Source organism: Oryzias latipes, chromosome 16 (genome assembly GCF_053564925.1).
Source record: "Oryzias latipes strain Hd-rR chromosome 16, Olatipes_Hd-rR_3.1".
Taxonomy (NCBI): domain Eukaryota; kingdom Metazoa; phylum Chordata; class Actinopteri; order Beloniformes; family Adrianichthyidae; genus Oryzias; species Oryzias latipes.
Genome location: NC_136252.1, coordinates 20,517,255 through 20,528,904, shown reverse-complemented (window position 1 = coordinate 20,528,904; position 11,650 = coordinate 20,517,255). Strand labels below are relative to the sequence as shown.

General features: G+C 40.4%; 1 protein-coding gene across 3 annotated transcripts in view; it reads right to left on the bottom strand.

Moving 5' to 3' along the window:
- Window positions 1-1,671: 1,671 nt before the first annotated feature.
- The window catches only part of galnt1 (UDP-N-acetyl-alpha-D-galactosamine:polypeptide N-acetylgalactosaminyltransferase 1), a 42,064-nt gene continuing 32,085 nt past the window's right edge, over window positions 1,672-11,650 (bottom strand). For all 3 annotated transcript variants that reach the window (XM_078932616.1, XM_023964017.2, XM_078932617.1), the window contains exons 9-14: window positions 7,496-7,613; window positions 6,998-7,178; window positions 4,302-4,441; window positions 4,115-4,213; window positions 3,701-3,835; window positions 1,672-3,541 (exon numbers count right to left, since the gene is read on the bottom strand). In XM_078932616.1, coding sequence (XP_078788742.1) covers window positions 3,395-3,541; window positions 3,701-3,835; window positions 4,115-4,213; window positions 4,302-4,441; window positions 6,998-7,178; window positions 7,496-7,613 — 820 coding nt within the window. In that variant the 3' untranslated portion in view covers window positions 1,672-3,394. The remainder of the gene's footprint in view (window positions 3,542-3,700; window positions 3,836-4,114; window positions 4,214-4,301; window positions 4,442-6,997; window positions 7,179-7,495; window positions 7,614-11,650) is intronic.

Genomic DNA, 11,650 nt, shown 5'->3' with positions numbered 1-11,650 from the left:
CTTTCAAGTTTGCCTTGCAGCCTCAGATCATTAACACTATAAGACATGCAACATGCAACTAACTAAATGAGCCAGATTAACGGGGAGGCATCCAGCAGATTAGAAGGATGCGTTTCTGATGCAGAAAATTAACCAACTTGATTGCTCAGGGAGTCTAAATCATCTTTGCTCCGTCTTTACATCAAAGAAATTTCTGTTTTTTCTCCTCGTGTTTTGTGGTGGCCGTAAATCTTCAAAGGAGGAAAGATTCTCTTTATTCAGAAAGGCACAATGTGTCTCCTTGATCCTTTTTACAGAGAATTAGGATTTACGTCTGACTTTCCTGACCAGTTTAGCCCTTGTGCTGTCCTAGTCACTTTAACATTGGGAGTTGGGTCATCTGGACCCACTAGACAGTGCACTGAACCTTTTTTCTTCAATGATTTGTGATCTTCACTGGTTTCCATGGATTACATGAAATCTTTCCACCTTTATTATGGTAGGGACAACACGTCAATGTAACGGTGGGGTCATAGGACAGCACAAGGGTTAGAGAGACGTTGAGGCAAAAGGCCCTCACAGAGTCTCCTTTTTCTGTCAAAAGAGAGAAACGATTCTGCACACAGGATGTGTCATGTCGTCACTGCAAACAGATGGCTTCTAGAAAAAAAAAAAGCTGTGGAGGCGCCCACGTTTTGCATGTATATGTGAAACCCTGTCGTCCAATATGTCTTCCTGATGGACCATGTTGAAGCTAATGCTGATGAATAATTCATCCGATCAAGAAAAAGAGTTTCAGCCATTTACTCTGCACAGAGCACTCACTCAGTGTGCAGCCACACTATTACCTTCACACCGGACTGTCATGTTTATTAATAGGACACAGACGCGTCCCAAAAGATTTATCTCATTTCGGCTCAGTGTCGTGGCTGTTCCTCATCGTGGAGATAGAAGCAAGGGTCATCTATCAGAGAAAGCAGCTCACACAGTTCATGGCCTGTGACCTTGTGGTTTCTGTGTTGTGACCCTGAGCTTTTTTCGAAGAGGTCAAGCTGTAGACCTCTGAACAATATGGAGCAAGCCACCAACAAGAACATGACAGTCATTTTATTATTTGGGACTGCTTGTTTTACACTTTTTTCAGATGTTGCAAAATAACTAATAAGAGTTTTTGCCTTTAAAAGACGGCACAACAGTAAAGTCAAAAAAGTCAAAAATATGCTAAACTAACCTTGTAAAGAGCAGCAGGACTCTGGAAGAAAATTGCAGAAGAATTACGGTAAATGATCGATTTTTTCAGGAGTTTCAAATCAAAACAAACTAAATTACAAAACTCTTCTTACTGGATTTCAACTTATTGGAGTTGCAAGCAGTTTTTCTGATTATTACTTTTTTCCCCCTCACAACCTAAAAGAGGAAGGCTAAAAAACTATACTTACACTTTAGCACGCATGCAAGACTGTGAGGACTTCTACAGCTTACAGAGGGAAACAAGACAATGAAGCTTAACTGTGATAAAAGTGTGGTTGTGAGCAGTCAGATAAGACATTGTCTTGTTTGTACAGGAACAAAGAAGAAAAATCCCAGGAAGAAAAAAGAAGAAAGTCAAAGTAATTCCTAATGTGGAAGAGACTCTGCAGGACTTCATTTAGTGTTGGTGTAAATTCAGAAATCATCACACTGCTCCACATCTTCTGTAAACCTTGTAGCTTTTATTTTTCTACATTTGGATTCACTCATTGTGGAAGCCAGGACATGCCAGATACTTTCAACAACCCTCCACATCAGAGCAGGAGAACGCTCCGTCTGTGTCCGAGTCAAAAACTTGTCCGCTCGGACGAGACGGACCTGTTCTCCATCGCTGCCTTGTGCACCGCGAAGACGGGCCCACATCCTCGTGAAAAGCCTTCCTCCACTGGAGGAGGCTGAAATGTTTCAGACCCTAATGACTGCACTTCTTGTGCTCTGACAATGAGGACATACACACTCAAACACACTCACACACATTGGAAATGAGAAGTCTGTTGTCTTTACTGAGATACTGACACTCAAATGACTGCAGGCCAGCTTGGAAAAAAAAGAGATATGCAGCTATTAAGATATGTAATCTGTCCTGTCTAATCCACAGTGGACTGCTTCAACCTCCTCAGTCTCAACATGTATTGTTTTGTTTCTGATTATTCACCCAAAACATCCAAGTTACTTTGACATCCAAAGATGGAAGCTGCTTTCTACCAGGAGATAACAACTGTTTTTGTTCAGCAGCGGAAGCAGAGATACGTGGATTTTCTGCCAGTTTAGTCTACAAGCTCTAGAATCTGATGAACAAGGAGGATGATTAGTTAAAAAAAAAGAAACACACATTCACACCTGAACACATGCACTCACACTCCACTGGAGGAAAGTAAGCCCTTTCCTTGAAAGAGGTCACAGAGAAGATAATGTGCTGAAAACAAAACTAAAATATGAACCATGTTAGCTCTTTTCCAAATGTGAATCCAGCGACCGTGACCTCTGGGTGTGTTTTTCAACATCTTTAAAGACGACAGAGAGACAGATGATCTAAGATTACAGTAGAAACAGACAAGCCATGTAAAAAAACTGGACATAGAAATCTCAAGATAGCACAAACATCGTGTTTCTATATCTCTGGATATCTGCTGATGGCAGACATCGGGTCTTTAGTTTGTCTCTTTTTTGAATGGGCTCTCCCCCTTTGAAAATCCACAGTGTGGAGGTCTCAATCCATACGATGAGATGCCGCAGAGTAACACCAGAGGGAGACAGACACCGCTGCGGAGACGGTAGGAGGGATTCTGACACACGTGTGCACGCGCACTTTATCATAGCGCATTACAAAATTAAATTAAAGGAAAAAAAAAAAAAAGGAAGTCAACAAGGGATTCAGTCCCCCCTTCAAGGCATACATTCATCTCAGAGCACAGGGTCCTAAAACACACACACAGTTAAGTGCACACACTGATAGGAGGCAGTCAGTAAACGTTAGGTAATGAGCTGAGGGCTGGACTGCTTCTTTCAGGGAAGTTGGGAGAGCAGATCCTGGACTCCAGCGTTCAGTCTTGTTCTTACACACAGGAGCTGCTTGCTCTCTGCGGTTGATATCTCATTTAAAAAAAAAAAAAAGTAAAAAAAAAAAGTAAGAAATGTAAAACAGCCATGACTTATTTAGAGTGAGTCTTTCCTCTCTGTTCACTCTGAGGAGGCTTGAACACACACCTCCCCCTGATTTCTAGCAGAGGTAGTACCATCCAATCCATCCTCCTCTGCTCCTGGATCTCTTCGTGAGAAGTCTCTTTTTTTTTTTCCTGGGGCCACAACTCAATAAACACGGCCGTTCCCCTGGTGGTTTTTGTCCGGGCCGCAGTGTGTGGCCTCAACAGTGTGCGCAGTGCGGTCAGAAGACCTCTGGTAGCGTGACGTTGCGGAGCAGCCACTGTTGGGAGCGCACGTGTGTGCAGTCTCTGACGCTGGGCACCTGGCTGTCCTCCTCGCTGGCTTTGTCCAGACACTGGTTACTGTTGACGTGGACCAGAGTCAGCTTCTGCGCCGCAGAAAAACAAGGGAACGACAGGAAGAAAGCCTGGCTTTAGAGACATCAGTCAACGGGAGTTCATTAACACATGCGGATTCAAACAAGGAGCAGACTCCCTGGTGTTTTTTTCAGGTTGCGTAAAGCGTTGATATAATCCGGCCCACTTACCACAGGATCGTACTCCCAGAGCTGGTTGCCTTTAAGGTGATGGCACTTGAGCATCATGACAGGTCCATTCAGCTTGGACACATCTAAACACAAGTCGTCTGTCCTGATTTCCTTGTTAGCCGTGTAGGAGAAGACCTGCACATTACATAACAAGCATTTGTTTTTAGAGTAAAATCCATAACAGCGTTCCTCTGGATGATTGGATCCTCTCAGTCTAGCTTTAGCAGCATATTCTGTCTGACGTGCCCCACTTTAAACAACATCCCATAGACATTTATTTGGCTCTCATTCTTTGCTTAGGAGGTTCCAAAATAAGCCGACATGTTTTAGAACCATTTTCCCTCTGTTTTGCAGTAACTTTTTTTGTTATTTTCGCCTCAGCATTTGCTTCAACTTTCTCTCCCCCTGCATTACCTGGTTGCCTCCCATGCCGTGGCAGTTGAAAATGCCAACCTTCTCATTTTCCTTGCGGGCCATGTTGTCCAGACACTGGTTTGTCTCCACGTTACGGATCTGAACCAAATCAACGCGTCACAGTGAGAAACATGCGCAGAATGACTAATGTGTTCCTCTGTGTGTGTGTGTGTGTGTGTGTGTGTACCTCTCCTAGGGAATAGTAGTGCCTCGGGATCTGGGAATCCGGATAGATGTTCTCCAAGTACCAGCTGAAGGGTTTACACTGGAGTTTTTGTCTCAGAGACGTGCGAGTGGAAATGTCACCGTAGTCCACCTTGGTCACACCTGGAGACACAGACATAATTATGACTTCTATCTCACCAGTTTGACATGTTTTAAGTATGAGCCAACTTTGTTTTTCCAATACAAAGCCCAAGGCTTACACTCTGTCTTTGTCTTAGTTTACACTGCAATGCACAATGAGACATGAGCGGATGAAGATATGAGGTCAGTCTGAGCACAATGGGGGCAAAGCTGAACAGAACCAGCTGGATGAAGGTCAGAACATGTGGGGAAAGGTGTTTGTGTTTTGGTCAAGTGGAGTTCTCAGTGTCTATTTCAGCTGTGTGAGACTGTATCATGAATTTCTTTGTGGCTCTGTAGCAGTGAGGGAGATTGTTGGGCTGAAAAAAAAGTTTGGTGGCATTTTTTATGACATCCAAAAACACGAGATGTTCGGCAGAAAAAAGTCAAAGTTGCAGTGAAAGAAAGACAGATTTCATCTGCTTTGAAGAAACTGTAAGATTTTGTTTTTTTTTCTTTGTTGCTCTTTTGACTGCAAGCTACACAAGTAGCATCATGTTTCACGAGACCAGTTCCTTTGATAGGTAATGAAACTGCAGCATGAGTGAAAGTCTATGAAATCATTACTGACACACAGAGCACGCGACATCTAAACTAATGGATGGACAAGTTCCACGACTGGTTCCTCCTGGTGGTGATTCTGGATCCACATTGCGTGACGCGAGTAGAGAGTGACAGCTCTGAGCCATTCGGGTCACGTTCACCTTTCATGTTCTGGTGTGCTCCATGATGGAGTGTCATGCTACATGCAGGAAATTGAGCAGTACATCCTGTGTTGGGTGATGCATGTCCCACTGCCACAGTTACTTTTTTTTCTAACATGCCGTAGTTAACAGAACGGCTTCTTAGCCTTTGTTAAGGAGCTGTTGTGATACAGAACGTTACCAAGGCTTTGTTGAGTCTACAATAACAGTCTTTGAGATGATGCTGCAGGACAGAATAATTGACTTGTTTTTCTTTCATTCCATAAAGAAAAAGAAAACATTTCCGAAACAAATGTCGCTTTCCTGCCTTCGTGATTGCAGGGACAATTCTGGAGAAAGAAAACTTTTGGCTTAACTTTTATAAATCTTTTGAATTGCTTCAAATGTACAATTTCCTAAAATAAAGGGAAAAAATAGTCGTATGTTAACAAAAACAGATTGGTAATGTGATTTTGTGCCTGATTTGAGGTGCCATCTTTTTAAGATGCAGGCTGTTTTGAAAATAGACATATCAACAAGCTCTTTTCCATTTTTGTTTTGGTCCATAGTAATCTTACAAAATCAAAATGTTGATTGACCCTAACGACAGGTAAACACATGCAAATAAATAACCAAATCAGAATAATACAGCAGTGCAGTATTTTGATCATTAAACCATGTCTTTGGAATATTTGTTGCATTTTTCCACAGCTGGCTTTTATTTTCTCGCCAAACCCAAGGCAGAAAGAGTCGAACAAAACACACTGACAGAACTGTTTATGTATGAAGCCAGTGCAGCATTCGATGATGGCACGATATTTGTATCACATCTATATGAAATGTCAATACAAGTGTCAAACAAACATTGTCCTTTGTGGCCTTCTAGAACCTTTTCTGTCAAAAAAGTAAAAAAAAAAAATGGTAAAACAGGATGCTACCTCAGTCATGATGATGACATCGTTTGTTTGGGCTAAATCAGTGGGAAACAGTGAATGTTTAAAAGGGGACAAAGTTTTTTCCTCTGTCTTTAATGCTAACAGCTTTACTCAATCCCAGCAAAAAAAAGACCTTTTTTTCAGAAATATTTTTGCATGAAACTTTTTATTGCGGGTAAATGCACTCAGATCCATTATAATGATTCATCTTGCAGTCCTCGTCTTCACTAAAACAAAGAGAATATTTGCCCTTTTTACCCATAATTCATTTAATCTCCAGGACTTCAAATCTCACTTTGTTTAATTGCCAGCAAAGCATAAATTATGGGCTGGTTAAAGACAAGCAAGATCCAAACAGAGCGTCAATCAAAGAACAAGCAACAACACCTGAAACAGAAGAAGGATGCAGAGTAAAGCAGTGAAAAGACTTTTTCTTTTCCAATTTCTATTTTGCAGAGAGAAGCAAGGTGGTGTGGCACGCCGTCTTTCCCTGCAGCTGTCCACTGACAAAGAGTTATTGATTTCACCAATCACGTTGATTTTTTTTGCCCTTTTTTGTTAGACGAAAATCTAAGAAAAAAAATCTCCTTTTTCTTTTATTTTTTAAATTGGATCTTTTTTCTTTTTTTCAAATGTACTGCTCTGAAAAAGTGACATAATATATATAAAAAAAATCCCAATAATATGTCACACAAATAGAATCCCTCACACATTCTGCTTTTCCTTTACTGTCATAGAAATAGTGTGTGATTCCTGCAGGTAAACAGATGCTTTATGGTGTAACATTACTCACCACTATTACTGCATACAGCTTTGACGGACTAACCACTGCAGTATCCCACTGTCAATAACGGGATCACAGACCCGCCCTCCACACAAACACACACGGGCACACAGCTTCTCTACGCAGTCCAACTTACCGGGAGAGATGATGTAGAAGAAGTTTTTAAACTCATCCATCCATACTTCTGCCAAGCGCCGGTTGTTTTTGTTGATGATCTGTCCCGTTCCTCCAGGAAACGTGTAGGGTGTTGCCTTTCTGAACACGTGACCCACGTGAGAGCAGGTGACAATCTCCAGGGTCCCCCCACACTGCCAGATCTGCAAAGGGATAAAGCCTCGTCAACACGGAGGAGCAAAACACCTCGTGGAAGGAGACATACTTGAAGACCTGATGAGTAACAGACTGCTGGCAGACAGCTGTGTTGTGGCAGTCTGAAAGAGTTTGATGGAGAGCCAGTCAAGCAAGATGACACCCGACAAAGGTATTAGTCAAGACAACAATTTAGTCAGCTTTGAAGTGCTACATCTGTGACGGTGTGTTTGTGTGTGTACTTTTGTCGAAGCGAGCAGATACTCCTGACCGCCTGCCACTGGACGGAAGATTAGAGTCACGCCAATTGGCTGTGTTCACTCACTCTGAAAGAGATTTCCAGGTTCTCTCCACCCCAGATGTCCATGCCTGCGTCATAAGTGCCGATCTCCTGGAAATAATCTCTGTCTATAGAGAACAAGCCTCCTGCCATGGTGGGAGTCCTGCAGACACAAGCAAAAAGAAATACCAAGTCTGGTTAGTGCCACTTCATTTGCCAGCTGCCAATTTTCTAAAGGTCGCATAGCATCTACTGATCCCATTAAAATTTGAAGTCTCAAGCCCCTTCCTACTTTTATTTATATTTTTTCAATCTTTCAGTTGAGATTTCTGTGATCATGAGAGTTTATTGTCCTCAAAAAGTCTTCCATCTTTTAAGAACAACCAAACTTTCCCCTACCAGCTTTCATCTTACTCTACTTTCAAATCCAGAAACAGCAATTGAAAGACTGAGTAGCCTGGTCTTAAAAAAGTATTTTAAAGGCCCGTACACACCGGGACGAATATTTGCCAGGCGTTATTCGCCAGCGTTTTTCGCCACGTTTTTTGTGTTCACACCCAGGCGATTTTCGCTGACGATGAGTGGAGTGAACATGCAATTTCATTCCCTGACATTAGATGGCGCTTAATGTAAAACAGAAATACTCCTGTACACAAGGTGGCGCTGCGCAACTTTACGCTTCTTAAAGTCGCTTTTCACTCAGAAGAAGAGAGCAAGTATTTACACGCTTGTCAGAATCAAACAAAGAAAACATGAATATTTCAAGCATCAGTAGCTCCAACTGGTGCTTGGTTCGGGGATGTTTTAGAATGTCCGTCATTATTGCTTCGCGGCTGTGTAGATGCTACTTGGCGTCTATCTTCTTCGCTGGTATGTGTGCTCAGCAAGGCAGTTTTGTGTTTGAGCGCCCCCAAGTTGTGTTTTACTGTAACTTCAGAAGCTCCAGACACGTGAGCAAAAGCGCCGTTCTCATTGGTCGAGTAGATTTCGACGCGACGCGTCGAAAAAAAAAAACGAACCCGAGGCGTTTTTTTTTTTTGACGCTTTAACGCGTGGCGTTTTTTCGCGTCGGTGTGCACACTCTCGTTGGTGCCCTTTGTTTAGTCACGAGGCGTTAAACGTCGGCGAAAATCGCGGGCGAAATTCGTCCCGGTGTGAACAGGCCTTAAAAAGATAAAAAACCAAAAAACTACAGCTTGTTGAGAGATATGTAGACACGGGTGCATATATTAACTGTGTTACAAAAACAAAAGCTCTTTTACCAAACAAGCATTATTTTTGCTTTACTGTCACTTTAAAGTTGTTTCAAGGCTCAAGCTTCCAATTAAACCACTGTTTTTACGAAATTCAAACAACACCCAGTAATTCAAAGAGAAGCTTTGATCCTGATTAAAGCCATTTATCCAAGTACAGGCTGTCATAGAAACAAAAGCGGCGCTCGCAGCTCTGTGTGTTTAGCAAAACACTAATGCACAAAGCCCTTCTTTTTACAAAAAAAAGAACACACTAGAAATAAAGGCTCGTCTGTGAAAGTGCATTAAATGGCGCTGAATTCTCTTTTTGTGGAGAATTTCTAAGATTAACTGGAAACAGGATCTGAAACAAAGACTAGTTCATGCAGAATAAAGAGTCTAGACAGTGTGACATTACAGCAAATGATAATGTAGATAAGCTCATAATAATCACTTTATTGGCTCAGGTCTCCTACTCTGAGGCAAAAATGGAAGTGTGTCATAATGAAAGCAAAACTCTGGTTTTTCCCAGGGAACATCATGACCTGGCTGCTTCTATGAAGTTCTCATGATAAATCCTACATTTGTGCTACTCAAAGATAAGCAACGTTTGACTGAAACCCAAGAAGGTTTGGAACTAATCTTTGCAAAAGGTTTTACAATGCTGGAAAAAAAGTTCCACTGTTTTTGAAAATCTTTTAAAGTAGAACTTCCATGTTTATCTAATATTTGGATCCTCCTGTCTTTTAATGGCTTAAAGAGTTGTTTTTTTTAACTCGGCGGAAGGAAAACAGTTCTTTTCCACTGTGACATTCTAAAATCCCTCTTGGGATTATTATAGTTTTCCTTTAAATGATTTGAAAGAAAATGAAGACCTAAAAAGCTCCCAGAGAAAGCTTTTTGGACTTAAAGGAAACTCATGTTGATGGTAATGTTTTGTAGAGTTATTATCTTGCTTTAATGTTATATAAGGACATTAAATCTACTCTGAAGGTCAAAAACAAAGATCCACTTTTCTGAGTTTGACTTTGCAGGAGCCCCCATCCCTCCACCCCCCTATAGCTCCCTGAAATGACCTTGCTTTGGTTTTGGCACGTTTTCTTCTGGGAAAACGTTTATTACTCTTGATGACCTGGATATTTGGAAAGTGATGGATCAAGTAGGCCCCAGGCAATGGTAATAGGGGTTGCTCAGTTCAGAAGTTAGTTGTCTTTGCATTTATTGTGTTAAAATTCAGGTGTGACGGGTTACTTCACAGATTTTTTTTGGTCAATAAGATGTTTAAGAAAGTTGTTTTGGCCGTAAAGAATGACAGTTGTCTTCCTCTTCCAAAGAGTTTTTCTGCCGGGCAGCAGTGGATACAGTTGTTTTTCCCATACAGAATAATTGTGGTTATGTGTAACATTTGTACTTCTACAGGGTTTTAGTAGGAAAAATATTTAATTTCAAAGTTTAGATTAAACATGAATATTATAGAATCAGTAACAGTATGAATCTATGAATGTTTAAAATCCCATTCCGATAATCTTTTGATCTATTGTAATGGCGTTCCCAGTGGTCTTTTAATTATGATTATGCCATTTTAAGTAAAAGAAAAAAAAAAACAAGATGTGGTTTTTGCAGGGGGGCAGGAGTTCTTTAGAAATTTGCCTCTAAATTGTAGGCATAACTGTTGGCATAAGTAAGCCTGCCCTGACTCCCCATGATCCTTTTGTTTACACTCTCTCCAGCTTCCTTACAGTCCCTCACAACCCCAACCTAACATCACCAGTGCAACAAAAATGGCGAGTAATTTCAGAGCTATTCAGCCGTACAGTTTTGAGCCAGATTCCAGCTCTGACGAGGAAAACAAAGACGAGCTTGGATCTATTTGTCTGCAAGTGGATGCATCAGAATGGAGCAGAGCAGAGAGCTTGGGGCTTGCTGATCGTTGTTTGTACGTAAAAATTACAAGCTATTTCAAACAAACATTTTTGTCCGCTCCTGATTCACAATGATTTGAACAAAGAAATACTTAGAAAAACAATTTTGATCTGAATTTTCTTTATATACATCCTCAATTATGAGTAAAATATTACAAGACAATGTTAAAAACACCAAAAACACAATTTTTATTGGATTGGGTCATTAAGAGTACATAGCATCCCATTGGCTGTTTTAGCTGCTACCAAATAAACTAGGAGTTTAGATTTTTTGGCTTGTTTTGGACAAAAAAATGTTCCTCAACCACAAAAGATGGTTTAATAATTACTTAATAATAACTTAATAATTAATAAATAATTACTTATTGAAAATATATTATTGGGATTTTTATATAACAATCAGTGATACCTGTTCATTAATTCGTTTCTAAGACTTTAGTATTTAACTCTTTCTAGAAAAGGCAGGCAAAATCCATTTGGTTACTTTCTTTGTTCTCGACATGTCCAAAATTTATGCACTAATTCATGATTTGAAAACAAAACAAATATAAATACCTATACAGTGGAAAGGCACATATTTTTTAAAAGTAGTATAACTAAACCCAGTTCCAGAGGGTTTATACAAAATTATGATATATGCAGCTGTTTTAAAGTCAAAAGACTAAATTTTAATGTTTACTTTAATCCATTCATGATCCCTTGTTTTGAAAAAAACAACAAAGTAGCAACCCCTTTCATTTTATTACTACTGTTTAAATAAATGAGAGCCTCATAATGTGATCAGGAGTAATTTCATGGTCTTGCATTAAAAACTGTTTACATTTTTTTGCCCACTTACAATACACCCTCAGGAAAAGTCTGTCAAGTGGAACTGTGAAAAACAATCAACAACAAGGGTAAAAGGTGTTAAATGAAATGTATGGTATAATATGTGACCTTGAATAGTGGTGTTAAGCACACTTAAAAACAAGAACAGGAAGAACAGATAATAGACAGGAATTGAAGGGATTTTCTTGTTTTTAAGGAACTAAAGCCTTGAAGATCGT